This window comes from Neolamprologus multifasciatus, chromosome 23, assembly GCF_963576455.1.
Source record: "Neolamprologus multifasciatus chromosome 23, fNeoMul1.2, whole genome shotgun sequence".
NCBI classification, from domain to species: Eukaryota; Metazoa; Chordata; class Actinopteri; order Cichliformes; family Cichlidae; genus Neolamprologus; species Neolamprologus multifasciatus.
The window spans coordinates 20,821,812-20,846,207 of NC_140460.1; the positions used below are offsets into that span (position 1 = coordinate 20,821,812).

The 24,396-nt window shown below is 40.0% G+C and overlaps 1 protein-coding gene and 1 long non-coding RNA gene across 4 annotated transcripts; one reads left to right on the forward strand and one right to left on the reverse strand.

Annotated features, from left to right (window-relative positions):
* Window positions 1-202: 202 nt before the first annotated feature.
* Window positions 203-13,310, reverse strand: znf513b (zinc finger protein 513b). 3 transcript variants are annotated; one of them, XM_085152469.1, is made up of 7 exons: window positions 13,163-13,310; window positions 12,627-12,862; window positions 9,227-9,349; window positions 7,668-7,802; window positions 6,085-6,585; window positions 3,967-4,160; window positions 203-2,924 (listed from the first exon to the last, which is right to left on the reverse strand). In XM_085152469.1, the coding sequence occupies exons 2-7, from the start codon at window positions 12,664-12,666 to the stop codon at window positions 2,325-2,327; spliced, it is 1,593 nt and encodes a 530-aa protein (XP_085008595.1). In that variant the 5' UTR covers window positions 12,667-12,862; window positions 13,163-13,310; the 3' UTR covers window positions 203-2,324. The 3 variants fall into 3 exon arrangements, with proteins under 3 accessions (XP_085008595.1, XP_085008594.1, XP_085008596.1); XM_085152468.1 differs by having other exon boundaries at window positions 6,085-6,591; window positions 13,163-13,309; XM_085152470.1 differs by lacking the exons at window positions 9,227-9,349; window positions 12,627-12,862; window positions 13,163-13,310 and adding an exon at window positions 7,961-9,223 and having other exon boundaries at window positions 6,085-6,591.
* Window positions 13,311-16,086: 2,776 nt separating this feature from the next.
* LOC146491482 (uncharacterized) lies at window positions 16,087-18,768 on the forward strand. Its single transcript, XR_014872528.1, has 2 exons — window positions 16,087-17,406; window positions 17,711-18,768. It is a non-coding gene; the product is annotated as an uncharacterized LOC146491482 (long non-coding RNA).
* The last annotated feature ends 5,628 nt before the right edge of the window (window positions 18,769-24,396 follow it).

The window sequence follows — 24,396 nt, forward strand, 5'->3', positions numbered from 1 at the left end:
ACACACACACACACACACACACACACACACACACACACACACACACACACACACACACACACACACACACACACACACACACACACACACACACACACACACACACACACACACACACACACACCTATCTCTGACTTCTTCTGGATGTTCTTAAAGTGTTTAAAATCATTGTCACAAATAAGTGAGAAATAAATGAATGACATTTTTAATTTTTCGTTTTAATTAATGCTTTCTGATACAGCACGAGGTAGCCACTCGGAGTACATTTTCAAACCCTTCACCCAAACATATAACCCCTGTTTCTTTAACATCACAAGCTTCTGGAGCCTCATGATCACCTTTTCTTCAGGTCCAATGTATTGGTGGGAGGAGAACAGGTGGAGGTGGATGGGACGGATACACATGTCTGAGTAACCAGGGAGATGTGTTGGGAGATGACAGCACAGATCTGAAAAACCAAATCTGAGCAATGACGCGAACCAAACACACGGAAAAAAAAAGTGCAGGATACATACACTCATCTCCTTACACTCCCCCTCCCAACTCCTTCATTAGGCCCACTTAAAGCTTGTGAGATGTTGCTCCGCCCTCTCTGAGAAAAAAAAAAAAAAGATAATCTGTGGAGAAATCCCCCTGAAACCTTTCGGTTCATGGGTATAAGACCTGCGTCCTCTCACTGCATTCATCTGAGAACAGAGCAATGTGTTGATGTCACCGTCACTGATTAAAAACTCTGTATACATGTGTATAACACACACACACACACACACACAAATGCCCCTTTATAAAGTCAGTGCAGCATTACAGTCGTTCAGTCTGTTAAAGGCACCTGAGTTTAGCTCCAACTCGAGCTCACCAGTGTATACATAACACACACACAAACAGTTATTTCCCTTGCTCTGTTAAATAGATGCGACAGCACACTGGCCCGGGTGTAAGACTGTTTGCTTTCTTTGAAGGAGCTTCTGACAAATACATTCAAGATGTGTGAAAATGGGTTCCTGGAGTCTCTCGACGTCTTTGATGCAGAGAGGAAATCTGTGGAACAGCCTCTTGTCTGGCTGCTACAGACAAGAGCGCATGTCGATTAAAAAAAAGAAAAGAAGAAAAAACACTAATGAGGGTGTTTTACTGGCTTTTACCTGAAGAGAAAAGGCTTCGCTGTCCTCACGAACACATGTCACTAAGCTGGGTCTTCCTACAGTCGCGCCAGTGTGGTGGGGAAAAAAAAGCCAGCATGATGCTCACACTGCCCTGCAGGAGTTAAATATTGTTGTGTAGTTTGTGGGTTACAATCACTTTTAAAGTGTGGCTTTGCTCCAGTTTCACTGCCGGCGTTTGTCCTGATTAATGACGCAGCGATTAGTTGAGCAACAAAACAAAACAAATTTTTTAAAAATAGCTGCTGGCATTTTTTTTTTAAACCTCGAGAAATTGCAAACTTGCTACACACGAAGTGAGTTTTCACCTCCGTAAACAGCAGTCAGCAAATGGGTGAGAATCAGCTGCCTTTCTGACGGTCTGCAGGTGATGCAGCATTGGTGTGGTTTTAATTTGCAGCTGTAAATAACTAAAGAGCAAAAATGTGCTGATGCTGATCCTGACTGTAAGCATGGAGGGAACATGTTTAGGGTGGGTGATCCCTGAGAAAGTTTGTCATGTTCATATTCATATTGGTGTCACAAAAATACATAGATCACACTGATGTTTCTGTATCTCTTTGGAGTTCTCTATACAGTTATTTTGCATCTTGTCATGCTCATTTTGTGCTTTTTAATAATGGTTTTGCATCTCTCTGTGGTTCTTTAAAGTATCTTTGTGTTTATCATCTCGATCACTTTAATTACTCAGAGGGCCTGCAGGGCACACAGAGTAATCCTGTGATCCACAGAAACACCAGGACTGTGCTCCATCAAGACGATTATTTACTTTCACCTTGTTTCATCCAGCCACAGAATGCATATAAAAGATGGACGTAACCTCTGGATCAGCCAAGCAAAGCCAAAGTGGAAGTGCCTTAAACTGCAATATTTCTAGTAGCTTGCAGCAGGCAACTTAACTGGTAAGTCAAACTGGTCAGCTTTAAGCATCACAAAAGTGACGTCACCATGGCCACGCCTAACTTTTACATAAAGCATGTGTGTTTATAAGAGGCTAAATATTTTTAAAATTTGACTTTAAAACAATCAGCAGCTCACACTGGAGAAGGTAGACTCTAAAACCCTGAACTTATTATAATAATGATACTGGGTTTTTTGTCGATCGACTAACCGCTGCAGTCATTTTTTGTCTCCCTCACACACACGAACACACACACACAGTATCTAAGAGTGATCCTGTCCCTGACTCTGGCTCTCCTGAGTGTCTTGCCCCCAGCCGAGGCCGTTGATGGGCGCGTGTTTGTCCCAGCTGTCCGTGTTGTGCCCATGCTTCCTCTGGTGGCGTTTGTAGTTGTCCCAGTGGCCCGTGGTGTAGCCGCACTCGCCGCATGCGTACGGCTTCTCGCCCGTGTGCCGCAACATGTGCCTCTTCAGGTTCATGCTCTGGTTGCAGGAGTAGCCGCAGATGGAACAGTGGAACGGCTTGGCGCCCGAGTGGATGCGCTCGTGACGCCGCAGGTTAGCCAAGTTCCCGCAGGCGTAGCTGCACGACGGGCACTGGTAAGGCTTCTCGCCTGTGTGCACACGCAGGTGCCGCTTGAGGTTGTCAAGATGTGAGGAGGTGTAGGGGCAGTGCGGGCAGCGGTGAGGCTTCTCCTCTGAGTGGACGTGGGAGTGGCGGGCCAGATGGTTGGGGTAGTGGGACAGGAAGGGGCAGTGAGGGCAGCGGTACAGCTTGTTGCTGCGCTGACCGCGCCGGGATCCCCGAGACACGTCCCTGCTGCAGGGAGCCCTCGAGTTGTCTTTGGAGCAACGGCGGCAAACCTGGAAAAATAACAGAGCACACAGTGAGAGGAAACCTTAGGAAACATTTCCTGTGGACAGATCATACAATCAAATGGTCATTAACCAGAATCGCCGCTCCGTGGTGGTCATTAGAAAGCCTGCAGTTTAAAACGTTCCCACAGTGGGATAGCCACCTTCAACATCAGTTTTTCCTTCCCACATTCACCAAGTGCTTGCTTATAGATGGTCATCTGATTGTTGAAGATTCTCTGGATTATTTTAGGCGCTTTACATTACAATATAAAGTCTCTTTAGGCAAGTGTTTTTGTATATTGATGCTATATAAATATAAATGAACTGAAAAGAATAAGATAATGAGGCATCTTACACATTTGTTAATCTATTAATACTTATGAGCTTTTAACTCCAGAAAAGACAGCAGCCCTGACGTGACAAAATTGTTCACAAATCCTAATTAGCAGCAGCAGCAAGTTTTACAAAGTTTTTAAATGACAGGGACTAAAAAGTGTTCAGGCATAGAGGGGAAAAGTACTTGTTTGAAGGTGTGCCTGAATGAGGCTTGTAGTAAGGAAGCACTTTAATTATTCAATTTGTGTAGAACAGCGCTATATCAGTACCAGTCCATTAACAACTAAATCATTAAAATTTAAGATTTTTCCTGTCAGGAGGTTGGTTGATGGGACCATAGAGAACTTGTAGATAGAGCTGAAGACACAATACGGGGTGAAAATGGCATGTATTGGAAATCTGACAAAAAAAATTATGACAAAATTGATCAAAACCAATGAGAGAATGCCCGCCATCTGAATCTATGGTGGCCTGAACATGTGCACCAACTTAAGATTACCACTGACTTTTTAGCTTGTGACAGCAGTATGAGGGAGGAAGTCACTCTGCTATCGTTAATGTAAACTGGGAAAATGTGGAAGTTTGTGGTGGGCGGAGCTTCTGTTTTTCTGTTTGTCGTGGAAACAAACTACACATTGTACAACCCCTCATTTCATCCTAAAGTTTACAGAGGATCTTTCAAAGAAAACCAGCTTTGTTTTGGTAAACAAACCTGTCCTCCATCGCCCTCCACCTCTCCCTCTGCCTTGTCGCCCTCTAGGTCGGACTCCTCCAGGGTGAGGCCGCACACCCGGCAGCAGAGCGGGAAGAGGAGGACTGGAAGGGGGCCAGAGGGGGAGCCGAGTCCTCCCAACGTCTGGAGGTAAGCAGAGTCCTGGGACACTCGCAGGGTCAGGTCTGACATGACTGCAGACACATAGGGAAGCATTCAAAATGCAAAGTTGTTTGGATCATTATTAGCTGCAGTGTAAACATGTTCTTCTAGATGTTCCCCATCATGCAGTTCAGTTTTAGGTCACTGAGCACTAAGCCAGAGAGAATTTCTCTTCCTCATTTTGCCGACTTGCTTCCTCTTTTCTGCTCTGCTCACTGCTTCCAAGATGAGAAATCTTCCCCTCAGAAAAAGTTCTTTTTTTTTTTCTTTTAATTCGGAGTTGTCAAATCTCCAAAATGCAAACCCTCCGCATGTCATCAAACCTCTGCTCTGGGTTTGTGATATTTCCAGGTTTTGAGTGTGCTTTCAATCTAAAAATTTCTACATAAAGAACAGCTTAAAAAGCCTGGTTAGTTTTTATCACAAAACTACAGGAATACCACAGGATATATGTGAGCATTTTGCTAAATGGGAAATGCAGGCGTCCTGTGTGTGTTTGTGGGGCTTGACCCAAACAAGCAACAAAGTGAGCGCATCTCACGGTTCCGTCACAAAGACACTAAATTGTGGTAAGAGCCTTTAAAAACAGAATTACTAAGAGACTCGACATCAGAGTGGTTTCCTTTATCAAAAAGAGATGCATGTGACTATAACCAACAGACAAACACACGAACATTTAATCAACTGATAATGAAAAACTGAATACCCAACATGTGGTCACACTGAAGCTGAAATCTATTGCTGCTGTTATAATGATGATTTCACAATGACACAATAACCCATGCTTCGCTCTTAGATCTGCAGTGCTTCCCCTGCCTTTCCCTCGGAGGGCAGTCCCCAACCCCTCCAACCAGAACCTCCCACAAACATCAGAGAGAGAGAGAGAGAGAGAGAGAGAGAGAGAGAGAGAGAACAAAACAAAATATACACATCTCATACACATATATAAGTGTTTTGTAGACATATTTGAAATTAAATTACATCTAAAGTAAGACAACACTAACTTTAAGGTTTACAATTTTATATGTTTTAATATATTCTAACAGGAATTCTTATCATTCATTAAAAATGGATATCATCACAGCTTTATCTCCTGACACTAAGCCACACAAATGTGCTGTTGTTCATCTAGGATTGTATTTACATCATTTTAAAATGGCTAAGTGACTCCCCTTTTTACATGGCTAAATCACCGTGGTAACTGATGCTAAAAAACAACACGGTTGGGGGCCAGGTAATATTTTCAAAGTTTTCAAATTGGCTGGAAGAGCCACTTTTACTCCAGTTCATTCATTTGCAGCATGTTTTAAGTTGTTAAGAAACAAAGCATATAAAGCATGTCTGTGTTATGAACTTTGCTCGTGGTGTACACCTTTGCCACAGACCAGATAATTTTTCATTACATCATGGCAAGAAAGAGGGTGTGCTTTCTTTATCACATGACTCTATGTTATTCACCTAACCTGTCACGGTCCACAGAGCACACTGGAGCACTGGTGACACCAACTTTACCCAAACTGAAAACAAGTCATTACTGTAAATGCATTACAAGAAAAATCCTGTAAACAGGTGTTAATCGGTCTAAAATCCCAGAGGAGAACTTTTCCAGAAAGCCTCCAAACCCACCAAAGAGGGAAACACTGAACAAAAAGACATCGCTGTGACTTCTCCTAAATGACTGCTTTTTCATATTAGTGGCACACCCTGCTACGTAGACGATCTAAAAATGTTATTTATACTGATGATGATGAACTGAGTTTTCAGTCCAAAGGTGAAATATATAAAAGTTAGTTGTCAGATTAGCAATCAGAAAGAGTTTCCTTCAAAGTGATTAAAAAAGAGAGAGAAGCTGCAGGCAGCCTGTGAAATTATTGATTAACAAACTTGTTTTAACACAAATTTATCAGCTTTTTAACTCTGAGACCATAATTAATGTAAAGGTTTGTGTTTACTCACCTTCTTCAGCATCACCGTTTGCCTTTTTCCGTCTTCCCCGTCTTTTCTCCTTCTCCCTCCTCTGCGGTCTCTCCTGCGTGTGCATGCGCTGGTGTCTGCGCAGGTTGCCGAGGGAGCTGCAGGCGTAGCTGCACTGGTGGCACCTGTACGGTTTCTCCCCGGTGTGTGTGCGCGCGTGGCGCTGCAGGTTGACGAGCTGGGCTGAGGCGTAGGGGCAGACGGGGCAGCGGTACGGCTTCTGGCCGTCATGGGTCCGCATGTGGCGTTTGAGATGGTTGGAGTAGCGCGAGGTAAAGGTGCACAGCGAACAGGAGTACAGTTTAGGGGTGGGGTCCGCAACACCGCTGGCTTTGTCTACGTTTCTCCTCTTCCTTTCGGAGCTGCCGCCAAGGGATCTATCGGACAGGTTGGAACCGTCCAACTGAGAAGAGTCGATGGAGGTGCCATGCTGGAGGCCCTCCTCACAGGAGAGACAATAAAGCTCTGCCCCTAGGTCGAGTCCTACACCTGGAATGAAATATATCACATTTTCTAATGTTAAAATAATTAAAACAATATTAATATTAAACAATATTATATTGATTCAGAACAAACAAAGTAAAAACAAACCTCTGCAGCCATTTGTACTGATCTAACCTAGGCATTTGACACAGTGGATGATAAATCTTAAAGCAAAGACTTGTCACAGCAGGGCGGTTCATGAGGAAGAACAACCCCCCTGTGCCCGATGGTTTAAAAATGATTTATCAGGCAGGTTCCAGTGTGTGCAGGAATCACATTTACATCTGTTTCATGTAATTAAAGGAGTGCCCCAGAGTTCAATTCTAGGACCACTGTTATTTATTGTACATACACGTAGCAAAAAGCCACCGTATGGGCAGTTTTTTCCAGGCCTGCAGCCCCTTTTCAAGTTTTTTATTCTGTATTTAGAGGTTTGTGGAACAACATTTGGCCTCAGTTACAAATTTTGGGATGAGACAGCACAGAGTTTCACTGACACTGGCCTCACCCATTAAGGAGGAAATTGGGTACATACATACGCTACAATCATTATGTTGGTCATATTATAGTCAAACTTTAATTTTTATCATAATCTACTCATCTGCACATACTCCAATAACCAGGCTCTCTACAATAACCTTTTAATACAGTACAGCACAAACTGATGATAAACTTTTCATGTATTCCTACAGTTCTGAGTTTGAGTTAGCATATTAATACGTTTATGCAGAATTACAATTGATTACTCTTTCTTGTTTACACCTACCAATCAGTAACCAGTGAGAAAACTAAAACTGGTCTTTTATTTTACATTGAGTTGTGTCTGCTCTCTGAGGCAAGAAATAGACTTGCTGTTTCCACGTTAATGTCAGTGGTGGACTATATAGATGTGACTCATATGCATGTGTGTTCATGTGCTTACATATGCTGGATTCTATCCATCATAGAGTTGTGAGATGTACTGGACACTAAACTCAAATCAAAGAAGTGAAAATATCCCAATATCACTTTGTGCCCAGGTCTTTTTTATTTTTAACTCCACATGTAAACAGCCTGGCATGTTATAGTCAGTCAGTAGTTACCAAGATCTAAGCCTGCCCCCAAAGGTGTGTCTCCCAGAAGCTGACCACATCCCTTACAGGAGAGGAACGCTGGGAAGGTGGAGTCTGTCGGTGCTGACGAGTCGTCCTCCACACTTAGAGAGAAGACAGTCATACCTGAAGAAGAACACACGGTTAAACAGACAGTTGCTTCGACCTCTGAGGAGAAAAATTCAACTCTCATGGGGTTTGAGGAAATACTGCATTTAAAAACTTAATTTATTACAGGAATGATTTATATATTTATGCTGGCAGCTGAGGCACGCTGAACTCACTTCTCTTGAGTGAGGTGTTGCAACTCAGAAGGAAATCAGCAGCATCAGCGCTGAAACAGGAATAGACACAACCTGGTTTGCCTCTTATCTGTAGTTATTTTTATTTAATTTAATAACTATACAGTACTCTCTGTATATAGTAACCATTGTCCTTAATGTACATATGTAAGAAAAATTGTGTATGTTTCTGTTCTGTGTCCTGTTTGTTTGTATATTTGTCTTTTTGGCTGCTGTTACAACCAAATTTCCCATTGTGGGACAATTAAAGGATTATTCTATTCTATGTCAAAACAAGAAACAACATGACAACTTAAGTTAGTCAGTTGGAGAATCTACTTCTCCGAGCTCCTAACATAGCGATGAAATGTCTTTGCCCTCTATACATCAGCCTGTACCATAAGTGACATCACAAAAGCTGCACCAGCTTTCGACTTCTTCTACTCCTACACCAGCACTGATGCAAAGATTATTTCTGAGTGGTGACACCGGTGGTTCGGGCAAAGAGGGAGTCCTTTACAACTCAGTTGCAAGTATGGACCTGTGAGGACTTCACAGTTGGTGCACGAACGCCACCTGCATGCTCAGTCGTTCATTGCTCTTTCACTACAGCATCATCTATGGAAGCCCAGGCAAGTTAAAAAGTGAAAATACTGCATACTTTTCATTTTAGCTCAACATTTGTGACTCTTTAACTTGGCTTCAAATGTGAAATTTAAAATCTATAAGCTATTTTCAGCTTCTCCTTTACCACAAGGGGTCACCACAGTGGTTAGCGCCACACATTTTATTTGGCAGATTTTTACACTCAACGCATTTCACTTACCCAGTGATAAACTAATAATGCAGACTAATTACCCAATAATGCATTCAGCTTACATTCTGTTTAACTTTCTAAATTTTTAATTAGCAAACATTTGACTTTTTAACTTGCGCTACAGACAGTAACGAAATGGGTTTGCATATTATTTCACTTTCAACAAACTCATTGACAAACTTATGGTACAAAGTACCATAAACTCAAAAGCTTAAATATGGAAAGCACATCAGTTTGAACTTGTAAGTCTTTTCGAGCCCGATCATCAAAGGGACCATACCTCGCCTGATTATCAGGAATTGGGAGAACAATGTTTAAAATATTGTGTGAGCACAGGGTCAATGCTTCAGTCAAAACAGAGAGAAAAACTTAATAAAAACATGTGAAATGTTTAAATATGTGGCTTGCTTTCCAACCCAGTGTATGTAAAAACCTGTGTGTGTGTTACTGACCAGACTCTCTATCCAGCCCCATGATCTCCGAGTCTCCAAACTCCAGCTCGCCGCTCAGCAGGAAGTCGCTGTCCAAAACGAGACAGCCCGGCTCACACACGACTGCCCCATCCTCAGAGTCCACTGAGTGCAAACAGACACACAAACATTTCTCATAATTTCCTGTATAAACACACCTGACCAAATGAAGACAAACGCCAAGCCCAGCTTCCAGCTTCCACCTGAGGGTGTTAAAAAGTCTAGGTTTCACTCAAGGGTTTCCCTTTGTGATACGAGCTGTAAAACTGTGAAAATCTGACACAAACATCAACATCTCTTCTCTTTATGTAACAAATTTTCATTTCCTTTTTAAAAAACAAACAACAACCCCCCCCCCCCCCCCAAAAAAAAAAAAAAAACAAAACCCAGACACATTTATAGATTGCAGGGTTGTTGTTGTGGTTTTTTTTTTTTCAAAAATCAGGCTCATGTTTCACATACACATGTTTTTTTTTGTTTTGAAATTTGGCTGCAGAGAACACATTTGATAAACGGGACAGAAGACAGCCGATAACAGGGTTTGTGCTCGAAAACACACAAAAAGAAGAAGAAGAAGGATAACAGCAAAGAAGGTGGAGAGGAAACGAGAAGGAAATCGGTTAGCATGAGATAAGTGCTGAGGAGGAAGAGCAGTGGGGTGAGGAACGAGGCTGAGAGGGTCAGGAAGAGGAAGACGAGTCGAACACAGAACTGATGATACAGGACATTTTTATACTCTTAAACCTCTGAGCGGACATTTGTTGACCCAGCTTAGAGCAATTCTAACTTTTAATGTCACAAAGAAAATAAAAACTTACTAATAATTAAAAATATTTACACTAAACATTAAGGAAACTTAAAATTATTCTCTTTATTCCCATTTTCCTGAGCTTTGAGATTTGAAACCTACAAAACCTACTTTTTCAAACAGTTTGCATAACTATTAACAGTAGTTAAGCGTGGAAAATTATTCTGCTGCGGTTTTTCTGACCTATTTGTTTTTTAGAGGTCAATGACAAACACTGGCTAATGTAATCTTTAATAATTAACTTTTTAATCATAACTAAAAAGTAATTAGAATTTAAGGTTCTGAGACATTTACTAAGACAAGACAAACGAATTCAGGAAAAATATGGGGTGCTTTTGCAGATTTATTTAGATTAATTTAGAAAATTAAGATGTTTTTCCTTCTCAAAATGGGCCTCTGGAGGCCAATACACACATCCAATTAAGGCAAAAGTCTGAGTTTTCCTGTCATTTCAGGCTATTTTAAATGTGAAGATTAGGCCTAAGTAAACTAAACCCTGCTAAAAAAAAAAAGAATAAGTGAAAAACATTTATATGAGACGTTTGTTGATTTCTGTTTGGTTGAAACCTTTTTAGTAGGAACCAAAAATATAACAACAGAAGCAATCGTTAGCTGCAGACCAGCAGCCAGAGGACAGAAAGTAACAAACACCACAACACATTAAAAAATTTTAAAACTAATTCAAGCTGCACTGTGACTGCTCCCTGCATCGACTAAAGAAAACAAAGATGCTGTATGACAAGTTTAAGGCTGTGCAGGTGAGTAGGAATTAAGAAGGTAAAAGAGTTTCAAAAGGGTTATAAGGACATTTCCAAGTTATACATTCTACAGAGACAGAGATTATCCACAAATGGAAGACATTTAAGACAGCTGCCAGTCTTCCCAGGAGTGGAAATCGCAGCAAATTCACCCCAGTGTCAGACTGTGCAAGGCCCAGAGAAAATACAAAAAACCCTAAGAGCTTCATTTCAGATTCTACAGGCCTCGGTTACCTTAGTTAAATGTCTATGACAGCACAATTAGAAAAAGACTGATCAACTGTGGCTTGTTTGCAAGAACTGCCAGGCACTGAAAGTCTCTTTTCTCATGACACGACGGCACAGCTTAGATTTCCAAAGCTGCAAATCACAAGACTTCTGGAACTTCTGTAAGTCCTTTGCACAGCAAGATCAAAATCAAACTCAGCATATCAGCACAAACATCTCATAACAGCTGTCAGCGTGGTGGTGGAAGGGTCATGATTTGGTCTTATTATACAGACAGGACCTGGACATCTTGCAGTCATTGACTCAATCATGAACTCTTCTGTATACCAAAGTATTCTACAGTCAAACATGAGGCTGTCTGTGTGACAGCTAAAGATTATTTTACGTTATTGGTACAAACAGGGTCATTCAACTAAATAATGATCCCAAGCCCTGCAACAAATCTTAAATGAATACCTGCATACCTCAATGAACTGGAGCAACACTGTAAAGAAGAATGTTACAGATGGATAAAATCACACAGAAAATGATTATTTGAAGTTGTAGTTGATAAAGCTGGTTCTGCAAGCTACTGCTAAGAGTCCTGTTTAAAGTCTTTTAGTTTTCCAACAAGTCTGCAGGCAGGTAATGTGAGTTAAGACCCAACATCTTACAAATCCCAGATATTTCAGGTTTTCCTGCATTAATATTCCTCCTTTTATTGAAGGTTATAGAGTTCAGTTTTACAGAAGCTTTGGTTCAACTGTGCGATCATTCTTTCAGATAACACTGCTGTGATTGTGTCAGACGTCCAGAAGCTACTTGAGCTGCAGTTAGACTTTGAATGCGAGTAATTTGAATACAAGGATGTACTGGCCTTTTTTTCCTCTGAGCCCCTGCTCACATGCTCACAAGTACACTCCCATCTAGTGCCTGTTTAAATATGTACATCATTAGAAATCTGAGAAGGTCAACAGGTGACTTCAGGTCTCCTAAATCCAGTATTCTCTTTTTTTAAGTTGACTCATGCTCATGCAGTGAAGCAAATGTAAACAAAGGGAGGTGAGCGTTCTACAGGTGACACGTGGGAGGAGAGGAAAACAAAAGAAACTGGAGACACAACTAAAACCTAAAAACGTCTTCTGGCCCCTGTTAATAATAAAGGTGAGGGTGCACAGGAAACCAAGGGGAATGACAGAAATCATACAGGAAGCTGTGAAAGAAAGAGAGGAAGAACGAAGGGGGGGGAGCAGGGGGAGGTCAGGTAGGGAGCCTGCGAAGAGGAAGTGGAGATCGGAAGCAGAGAGGAGGTGGAGAATCCAAGTGAGCCAGAACAGTCAGGATGAGATAACAGATAAACACATCTGCTTAAAGGACAACATGTCTTCAGCAGTCTTCCTCTCAGGGAGATAAAGAGGAAAGGACTCGAGGACCAGTCAGGCAACTTTTAACATGACTGTATCCCTCAGAAATGTGTCTAACTTTATAAAAATGCATTTAAAGTGGACCAATACCCAGCAAAGACTCATTGCCTTATTCTATAGCAGTGATTTAAGATTCATGCGGACAGAAAGGCAGCAAAGAGCTGGAAGTAAACAGCTGGACTTACGTTTCACCGGCTGCGGGTTGGACTGTTTTCTCCGCGGCATCTTCGCCTCTCTTCAGCACGGATCCTGCGCTGTTTTCGCGGTGACACCTCCGACACTCTGCGGGCTCTAGTCCGTCCGTCCAGCAAGAGAGGCAGCCAGCTAGCTAACTGCATGTCATCCTCATCATCACCTCCTTCCTCTTCCTCTTCCTCCAACGGACAGCAGTAGCGGCGGAGTCATCGCCACCATCTAACGCCTGAAGCGGAAGGCGTACACCGGCAACAGCACCAATTAAAAAGACCCACACCTTCCCTAAATTATTACATTACACTTTGCAGCTATATTCAGTTCACAATAAACTTTAAAAACACACCAATCCATTTAAATTCATCACCGTGGCTCATTCTTTGTTATTGTTTCGCAGTAAGTAGCCGGAGCCATCTTGCTAGCCAGCGAGCCAACCGGCTAAAATCAACACTGTAATCTAACTCTCGCTTTTAGCTCACACTAAAAATAAAACTTAATGAAGTCGAAGACACTCCACCGAACAACTTACCTGTGATAATGTCTCTTAAAATACCGCGGGTGAAAATGCAGTTAAACTATTCTCAAAACACTCTTTTTGTTGTTGCCAAACACACACAGCGCCACTACGCCGGGTCCGGGCTCTATGTGACGTCACCGAAAGACGCAGGGGATTGTGGGAATAGTAGTCCTTACTGTGTTTACCAACCTCAAATGACCTCTACATATTATCAATGGAAGTTTGTCTCTGCCACCTCAAAAACAGTAAAATCTCTGTATTTCAACATACAAACCCTGAATTTTAACTTAGGTGTGGTGGAAAAAATAATTCTTTACATATGTATATATCTATAGCTAAATAATAACAATAATGTTTTCTTTTGTTTGTTAGTGTTTTTGGTTTTGGTTTTTCAATGTGAGAAACAAGCTCCCTCAAATTTGAGGTAATCTTGCAATTTTTTCCTCACAAAAAAAATAATATTGGACAATTCATGTATGTTTATGTAATAACAAGAGCAATAATAATAACAATAATAATAATTATTATTATGCAAAGAATGCTGTATTGTATAGAAATCTGTCTTCCTATAATGTTTAGAAGACAATCATTTGATGTCCTAGAGATGACTAACAAGAGTTTAATATTGTGGATTTGTAAAAATAAATAAAGTTAAAAAAATGTGAAGTTGTGAAAAGGAACACAAAAGGCACAGAAATACCACAAAGATTCAGCAATAGGTTCATTTTATTGTCAAAATATTCAACAAAAACCTCAAAAAGAGATAATCCTCTGGTGTTTGTACCACTGCAGACATATATGTTGTTTTAAGTTAAGGTAGTTGATGCCAACACAAATTACAAAATGCAAGAACATATATTTTGCATGATGCTTTTGCTTGAATACATTAAATTAACAAATAGATATCATACAATTGTGATAAACATACCGTGAAATTTACATTAAAACAGTTTATCAATAGGAGAGGTTTTTTTAAAGACCCTATGCATATACAGTTCTAAGTGTCAGGTAGGTTTAACTAACGTAAAAAAAAAATCATATCCTTTTATTCTGTCAGCTATTATTTTTCTGTATGTACAAGCTCTGAATACTTTGACATTTCATCAGTAAAAATGTTTGTGTTGTTAAACTAGAAAAAATAATGAGGTGAATAAGGTGTATTTTATAGGTTGCTGTTCTCTAGTCAGTCACTCAGGCAACATTACTCAGGAGAGATCAAGGCCTGAGTAGATATCATTGAGGGGTTAAGTGTCAGTCAAAGACTGGCTAAGAAAGAAATCATCTATATAGCTGTGTTGCACACATTTATCTTTATATCTTCAGACTTTCTTTTTTAATACTCAAAATTCTGCCACCTATTCAGGATAACACTACACAATTGAAAAAGAAAAAGAGAAAAACATATTCCTTTAACTTGATAATTGTTCCTTAAGAAGAATCTAGAATCCTCTACAATGTTAAAATATTAAATGAATGAAACTTCAGGAGTTTGCATGACACACTGTATTTCTAAAAAACAAACAAAACTGGGTTAATTCAATTCAGTGGGAAATTTCATTTGTTTTAAGTATGGGACCAACAAAGGATCAAAAGCAGTCTTTCATTTTTGGGATCCTTAACTGTCAAGTGGAGCAATGGCAGCAATTAGACAGAACTTCCCTTAAGGTTTTATTTGCTCAGATGCCAACTAAAGATCTGAGTTTTATTGAGCTGGGTTTCTGGGATAGGGTTAACGAAGTCAGGTTAGGGAATTGGGGAGGGGATGGACTGCCTATGAAGATGGAACAAAAAAAACAAAAAAATTGCCACCTGAGCATCCCAAACAAGCCACAGGTACAAATACAGTCATATAAAATCATGTACATATTTTAGAGCTCTGCTCTGGGTCTTCTGGTTTTCTCAAAACATTACCAATAGGGATCATAATTTGCAAGAGCTGAATCAGAAAAAAACTACTTGGTTAATTTCAGCAAATCCTCTACATATATTATATATCAGTATGTTACTATATATTATGTTTAACGCTCATTCACGAGTTAAACATGGACTCAAACTCATCAATCCTCTGCCTGGTGTTTCCTCTGGGGATCTTTCTGTAGGACACTGTTTTGTACTTCGATGATTGTTGGCCATCTTTCTTCTTGTCATCTGCAGCATCAGACTCACCATTCATCACAGGAGACCTTACGGTTTTCATTGGAGGTTTTACTGTGCCAGAGGAGATTTTGCTCTCTTGTTCATCTTCCATCGAGGACTGAGCAGGAGCTTCCATCAGTGTCACCTTGTCCTCTGGTCTGCAAAGTGATGTCTGTAGGTCTGAAAACGCACATGTTTTTGAATAATTTAAGTACTTCTAGGAAATGACTTAAAATTACTTTCTTTTGCTCCATGGAGGTTTTTGTCCACTAATATTTATCTTAGTTGAGTCAGTGTCATCTTTGTGGAATTTTAATGAATGAACTTTCTGGCTCAAATCTTCACTTTCAGTAACTGTGTTCCAGCCAATCATAGCTGCAGTTATATAATATCCAATGTAGATCTGAACATTTGAAAACTGTAACTTCACTTTGGAACGTTTACAGAACAAATATTTCAATGTTTTACACAGCAATCTGAATTTTGGGTCTATAAAACCGTTTTATTAACGACGTATGACAACACAAAAATAAACCTCACCCATATCTTCTTGTTTCTTATTTTAAATGAAAATTTACCTTATCTCACAGAGATAAGGTAAATTAAAATTCATGTGTGTGAGATTTCAGAACTTGTCTTTGTTAGGAAGTCTTAATGCTGATGTAGCCCAGAGTAAAATCTGTTTTACTAGCATTTAGTAAATTCCTGCACTTATTTCCCGCCATTGAACGCATCGCAGGTACATGACTCCAACCACATGACTTTGCTCAGCCAATCGGATGGCATGTGGGTTATAGTAAGCCTGTCCCGGCCAGTGTTGCCAATTTAGCGACTTTGTCGCTATATTTAGCGAGTTTTCAGACCCCCTAGCGACTTTTTTTTCCAAGAAAAGTCGCTAAAAAAAGACGTGAAAGCGCATATCGCTTTTACTCTCAACAAGAAGCGGGTGCTGTAACGCAGTCAGTTCTTCTTTTACTCTTATGCTGTTTTGTGGATCAGGTTTAAAACTACTAATAAACACACACACACAAAGTAACTCCACCAGAGTGCCTATTTCGGGTCACTTTTGCCGGTGTTGTGCCAAAAAGTGATTGTCTGCCAAAAAGTGATTTCCGGTATTTGCCAAAAATTGATTGCTCGTATTTAAACTGCTATAAGTAACTTGTTGGGCTATAATATATCAAACATATGTCAAATGCTTCCCTCATGGATGACATAAAGTCATCTTGAGCCACAAACAACATTCATGTAACAAGGTAGAAGCCGCAATCAGTTTTTGGCAGCGACTTTTATATAACCTTTATTTATGCAGTTTAAAAAAATCTCATTAACATTAAAAATGTCTTTTGTCAGAGTAAGTTGGCCAAGAGGACAGCAGAAACGGCAGCAAATATTACAACAGTTCTGTAAAAATATTTTAAGTAGGGATAAAGGACCGGATTGGTTATAATGTAAGTACAATAACACAGAGTTGTAAAGATACTTGAAAAACTGATTTTTTTAAATTCTATATATAACCCCTTTGTAAACCCTGTTCACCGAAGTCTATTTATGAACATACGTAAAGATATTACACATAAAAAATACACAGAAACATTGGAAATCAGTTTTTGGCAGACAATCACTTTTTGGCACAACACCGGTCCAAGCCCGGATTAAGGAGCAGGGTTGGAATTGTGACATTACAAAAAACAATAATTGCTAAAAGAAATTTAATTTGTAGTTCTAAATAAATTCTAACTGCATTTAGGACGTTTTTTGCTCACTTTATGTCTCGTCCACGATGTTATTTCTCTCTCCAGCAGCTTAGGTTACAATTACATTAGCATGACCAATTATGCAAATTAGGTGATGACGTCATTTAGCGACTTCTAGCGACTTTTAGGACAACCAATAGCGATTTTCCTTACTGAGGAGTTGGCAACACTGGTCCCGGCTTCCTCCTGTCAGACGCGTGGAGGCAAGCCAGGTGACAGAGCTGTTGCAGGTTTGTATTGGCAAACACTTGCTTTTCCCGTTTTAATGCATTTCTTTTAACACCCACTAACTTATGCAACTTAGATGCTGATTACTGTGAGCCAGAGCCATAGTGTTGTTGTGCACTGAACAGAACGGAATTGGTGAGTTTGAACTTTTAATTGACTGTTTGTATTGCTACCAGCTGACGCTAATTGGCTGCTGCCGGTCCAAACAATTTGATTTTGATTTGACCGATATTTGTTGAATAAAAAATGTTGTGAAGCTACATAGTATGTATATAGCAGTTGAAATGTTTCACTTAAATCCTGATTGGTTAAATATACTGTTTATTTATTTATAAATTGTGTACACAGGAACAAGAATAACTTAATGTATTTAGCTTAATTGGCTGACATTTTTGTATTATTCTTGTGATTTCTTATTGGCCTTGTTTATTTAATGCAGGCCAGGTGAACCTTTTGTGGGGTATGAAAAAGGATGGCGAGCCAATGAACGGCTAGGAGCAGGACTCATTCTGCAATTGAAGCTTCCACTGGTTGGGTAGGAAGCTATCAAAGACGACGCTCTGTCCCCATTTTCCAAATACACTAATTTCCACAATCATACACACCATTCCCCCCCCCCCCCCCCCCCCATTTATGGACAACAGCGCTTGGACATCTCTCATGGACATTCAGATAAGACTCACGGACTTCAGTGTGGATCAGTGGATTTGATGTTAACATGTGTTATTTATGGGGAACTGTTTTCTGAGAATCTATATTGCTTGGTATAAGCCGGAAGAATTTGCTTAGTTGTCTTTGTGCACCCACACTAGGTTTCTCATTAATTCAATAGCTGCAGCAGGAGTGATTATTTAAGTTTCCCTTTTCTTGTTATTTTTCTTTGGGGTTTGGTTAAATACATGGTACCTGCAAAAGCATTTTGTGTTGTGTATTTATTAATTACTGCCCATCAGCTCCAGTAGCATTCCTAAATCTTCTGATTAATAATGACCATAATATTTCACTCAATAAGTAGCCTGTATTAACTCATTAGCGCTTCATCAGTGTTACACTGATCTAAAGACTATAACAATAACTTTTTCCTTCCACTCCGCCATATTTTGCAAGCACGTATTTAACTTTTTAGCCAATAAAAGCCAAAATATTCTTAAGAATTAGTTTATTGTTATTCTGTAGATTTCTTAGAAAAAGGTACCCAGCAACATACTGTAATTAAAATAAATAATATGACCAAAAATACTATGTCTATGTATAATAATACCATGTAAATGATTTTACTCAATAATGGTCTTTTCCACAGTCATTTTGAGCATATTTTGATGCTAAAATGTTTGTAGTTTTACGTAAATAAAAGTTCACTTCTTTCAGTTATTCACTTCAGCTCCTCTTCAGTCTTCAGTCTGTTTTCCTCGTAAATCTGATATACCGTGGATCTGCCTTTTTCTTGCTCTCCTGTGTGAGACTCCATTTAAAAAAACAAAAAAAACCCACAAAACATTCTGGAAGTGCATCTAAAGCCAAGCTTATTCTACCTGATAAGTGTCTGATTTAATGTGTGCAGTTCCTACCTGTGACCACAGGTGTCACCAAACCAGCCAGGACGGAAATCTTTCCAGTGAATTCTCTGGTTACCTGTGTGCAATACAGGTGGAGTATTTCTGGAGTTGCCTGCTTCTTCTACTCCAGCTCTTTCACCTGGATGCCGCTCCTGTAAACTGCGCTGCGACGTCTGTTTGTTCACTTAGATTCAGATGGGCGTCAGCACAGGGAACGTTTGTGTCTGTCACACTGTGTGCAGCAGCAGTTTGGTGTGAAGCGTCTGTGCTGCTCAGAAAAGCCTCCTTGTCACTGCTCGGCGATGTGGGATAAATGTCCCTGCTGTGGGTTTTGGCAGTGACAGCCCCTTTCTCTCCGTCTGTGAGGACTCTGGGAGCTTTGTTTTCTGTGCCATGATGCAGAGTTTCAGCAGATTCTGGGTCCTGCAGAGGTGACAGAGGGACAGACCTGATCAGGCCTCTTTCCTGGCTCCTCAACCCATTCTTCAGTTTCTTCTTCTTTTACATCAACTTGTTCTTCCTTTTCTTTGTTTACCTCCTTTTTGTTTTCAGCATGATGCTCTCTCAGCTTCTCCACTTTGACTCCTTCTACATTTCAATTCAATTCAATTCAATTCAATTCAATTTTATTTATATAGCGCCAAATCACAACAAATGTCGCCTCAAGGCGCTTCATAGATACAGAGAAAAGCCCAACAATCATATGACCCCCTATGAGCAAGCACTTTGGCGACAGTGGGAAGGAAAAACTCCCTTTTAACAGGAAGAAACCTCCGGCAGAACCAGGCTCAGGGAGGGGCGGCCATCTGCTGCGACCGGTTGGGGTGAGAGAAGGAAGACAGGATAAAAGACATGCTGTGGAAGAGAGACAGAGATTAATAACAGATACGATTCAATACAGAGAGGTCTGTTAATACATAGTGAGTGAGAAAGGTGACTGGAAAGGAAAAACTCAATGCATCATGGGAATCCCCCGGCAGCCTACATCTATTGCAGCATAACTAAGGGAGGATTCAGGGTCACCTGGTCCAGCCCTAACTATATGCTTTAGCAAAAAGGAAGGTTTTAAGCCTAATCTTAAAAGTAGAGATAGTGTCTGTCTCCTGAATCCAAACTGGAAGCTGGTTCCACAGAAGAGGGGCCTGAAAACTGAAGGCTCTCCCTCCCATTCTACTTTTAAATACTCTAGGAACAACAAGTAGGCCTGCAGAGCAAGAGCGAAGTGCTCTAATAGGGTGATATGGTACTACAAGGTCATTAAGATAAGATGGGGCCTGATTATTTAAGACCTTGTATGTGAGGAGCAGGATTTTGAATTCAATTCTGGATTTAACAGGAAGCCAATGAAGGGAAGCCAAAACAGGAGAAATATGCTCTCTTTCTAGTCCCTGTCAGTACTCTTGCTGCAGCATTTTGGATTAACTGAAGGCTTTTCAGTGAGTTTTTTGGACATCCTGATAATAATGAATTGCAGTAGTCCAGCCTGGAAGTAATAAATGCATGAACTAGTTTTTCAGCGTCACTCTGAGACAGGATATTTCTAATTTTAGAGATGTTGCGCAAATGGAAGAACGCAGTCTTACATATTTGTTTAATATGTGCGTTGAAGGACATATCCTGGTCAAAAATGACTCCAAGGTTCCTCACAGTGTTACTGGAGGCCAAGGTAATGCCATCCAGAGTAAGAATCTGGTTAGATACCATATTTCTAAGCTTTTCAGCGCCGAGTACAATGACCTCAGTTTTATCTGAGTTAAGAAGCAGAAAGTTAGTGGCCATCCAAGTCTTTATGTCTTTAAGACATTCCTGCAGTTTAACTAATTGGTGTGTGTTATCTGGCTTCATGGACAGATAGAGCTGGGTGTCATCTGCATAGCAGTGAAAATGTATGCTATGTCTTCTAATGATGCTGCCTAGGGGAAGCATGTATAATGTAAACAGAATTGGTCCTAGCACCGAACCCTGTGGAACTCCATAATTAACCTCAGTGTGTGAAGAGGACTCTCCATTTACATGCACAAATTGGAGTCTATTAGATAGATATGATACAAACCACTGCAGTGCAATACCTGTAATACCTACAGCATGTTCTAATCGCTCTAATAGAATATTATGGTCAACAGTATCGAATGCTGCACTAAGGTCAAGAAGGACAAGCACAGAGATGAGTCCACTGTCAGAGGCCATAAGAAGATCATTTGTAACCTTCAATAAAGCTGTTTCTGTGCTGTGATGAACTCTGAAACCTGACTGAAACTCTTCAAATAAACCATTCCTCTGCAGATGATCTGTTAGCTGTTTGACAACTACTCTTTCAAGGATTTTTGATATGAAAGGAAGGTTGGAGATTGGCGTATAATTAGCTAAGACTGCTGGGTCTAGAGATGGCTTTTTGAGTAAAGGTTTAACTGCAGCCACCTTGAAGGCCTGTGGTACATAGCCGATTATTAGAGATAGGTTGATCATATATAAGATCGAAGAATCGAAGAGACATTTCCTCCTGTTATCTGTCTGTCTTGCTCTATTCTACATCTACATCTTCTTCCATTCCTCTTCCTGCTCTTTCATCTCCACTTTCATCTATTACAACTTGTTTCATCTCACCCTGACTTTCATCCTCACATATTTTTCCTACTTTCTCATCTTCCTCCTTCTGATACTTAAACCACTCTTCTTACTCATTTTTCTCCACCCCTCTTTTGTTGCTTCCATCCTTTTTCCTCTATTTCCCTCTTTTTCTCGATCACTCTTTGACTTCATGGTTTTCTTTCTGTCTTCCTCTATTTCACCTTCCTCATTTTCATCATGTCTTTCTCCATGTGGCCTCACTTCTCCTCTTCCTCACCTTCACATCCAGCCTCTCCTTCCATCTCTTTCTGTTTTCCTTTCTTTCTCTACACATCCTTCATCCTTTTGGATTTTGTTAATGCTTTCTAGCAGCACGTGTCGTTTCTCAATTCAGTATGGTGACCTGGCGGACACATTTTCAGCCTCATGCTTCATGTGCGTGAGTGGACTTGTAATACTTTAATCAATCAGGTATGAGCTTGCGCTCAAGTACACTGAGTCCTCCACAAGGTTTTACTTCTCTTTAACTGTGGCACAGACTCCTACCAAAGAATCCAGACTGAAGTAAAGAAACTAAAGAGTAAAGTCCTTAATGCAAATTTCATTAAGGACTTTAAGAACGCATCAGAACGGAGAAGAGCGTTGATTTAAGTGGCTTGGCATGGTTGTTAGTCTAAATATTTCAGATACTGCTGGTCTGCTAGGATTTTCCCACACAACCATCTCTAACGTTTACAGAGAATGATCTGAAAAACAGAAAATAACCAGTGAGCGGTAGTTCTCGGGAAGAAAATGCCTCGTTGAAGTCAAAGGAAAATGACTGCTTTGAGCTGACAACAGTAACTCAACTAACCGCTTGTTACAACAGAAGTGTGTCAAGAGCATCTGAATGCACCATACACTGAACCACGCATGTCGCTCTTGTCAGCTAAGGACTGGAAACTGAGCCTACAGTTCACATGGCTTACCAAAATTGGACCGTAGAAGAGTGGAAAAAAGTTGCCTGGTCTGATAAGTCTGAATGGTAGGGTCAGAACTTGGAAGCATGGATCTATCTTGCTTTATGTCAGTGGTTCAGCATCACTTCTTAAGCACAGCCAACCTGAGTATTGTTGATGACCCTGTTCATGCCGTTATGAATCACAGTGTATCTATCTTCTGATGGCTGCTTCCAGCAGGATAACTCACCGAAGTTCAAATCATCTAAAACTGGTTTCTTGAACATGACAGTGAGTTTACTGTACAGAGAGAGACCCCAAATCACCAGATTACAACCCAGTAGAGCTCTTTTGTGATGTGATGAAACTGCAGACAAATCTGCAACAAGTGTGTGATGCTGTCATCTCAACATGGACTAAAACGTATGCCACAAAGAATTAAGACAGTTCTGAAAGGAGGTGGTCCAAATTGTCTGTGGATATTAGACTCCCTCTCAGTCCATCCCCTCATGCTCTATTGTTTCTCTGTCTTTAAAACAACTTCATTCTAATTGGCTGGTTGCCTGTACCTGGCATCACCATGAAAAGACACGACCTCTAATTGAGATAAAACAGAGCCAAGAGTAAGAAAAACTATTAGAAACTGAGTGTTGACAGTAGTCTGAAGCTTTTGGCTACAGGATCACCTGTACTTATGTTTGACAACTAGGTCATGCTTATATTGAAAATGCACTACTTGAACAGGATATATGAGACAGAAAATGATGAAAAGTACAACTGGTCCTCTCTAAGAGCATGTGTAACCAGCAGATAACAGGAGCGTTTTGAAAAATGCTCCAGTGAGAGAGTAAACAGTCAAGTACATGAGTTGAAAAGAACAAAATGTTCTGAAAGTGTAACAGCTTGCATTGATTTCCTTTTAATAGTTTCCCCTCTAAATAATACATTTTTAGGTTTTTCTTCATGCAAACTGCTCACCATGTTTTTGTATTTAAAATTTATATAAAAATAAAGTAGAAAAACTCCACAAATTATTAAACATGCCAGGGTATAAAATGATCCCAGGTGTGTTCTATAACATTATGATAATAAATAATTTTGAAATGTGCAGTAAAAGCAAAGGTTCTAAAGCCAGAGCATACAACCAAAATCCTGTAATTACACAGCAGTACAGACTCCTTGGCTGAGCCTTTTATCTGACTTTAAATGTACATATAAGAGCTTGAAGATCAGCATTCCTGCTGCGGTTTATCCCACTGTGCTATGTAAAGCATTATAAGCTTTAAAGTATGTTACAGTTTCACATGTAGTGGAATTATTTCCATATTTCCCATCCACTACACAGCACATAGTTGTTATCTCACTGAAACCACATCTATACCACTACAGTTAAAGAAATATTATGGTATTTTGTAAATGAAGTTATCTTCACATTTTGCATAATTTAGAAATTGTATAAATCTCAAAAGCAATTGCATTTAGTGTCCAAGATGTGGCAGTATAACATGAGAAATGCCATGCTCATGACCACATGCTGTGTGTTTACAAAAATGAAACAGTGTTACACCCATCTCCAATCCCCTTCCTGTATTTTAACTGTTTGCATGGTGTGTGTGTTACATGCCTAACTGTCTAAACCTTAGTGGGTGAATGTCTAGTTTCAGCTCTTCATTCCCCCCTCACTATGTCCTTTTTCACACTTTAAACCTTGCTTAAGCTTTTGAAATGAGCTGCTGTTTTTGTGAAGCATATTGTGGTTTTTGTTAAGCAACAAAACAAGTTATTAACATCAAAACATTATCAAATTATTAAGTAAAAAAAAGCATCTTTTTGTCTGCATAAAAAGCCATCAGTCCCACTTCCTGCAAGTGATTGCTTTGTCACCGGCACAAATATTTTATAAATACAACTTGTTTGTGTTTCTGTTTATTTTTACCATTTAATTTTTTGTTTTTTTGTTGTAGGTTATGGAGGTTTTCAAATTGTTTTTCATCACAAAAGATGAAAACAACCTTTATGATGCAGCTTTATTAGGAGCCATTAAACCAAATAAAAAGCCCAAA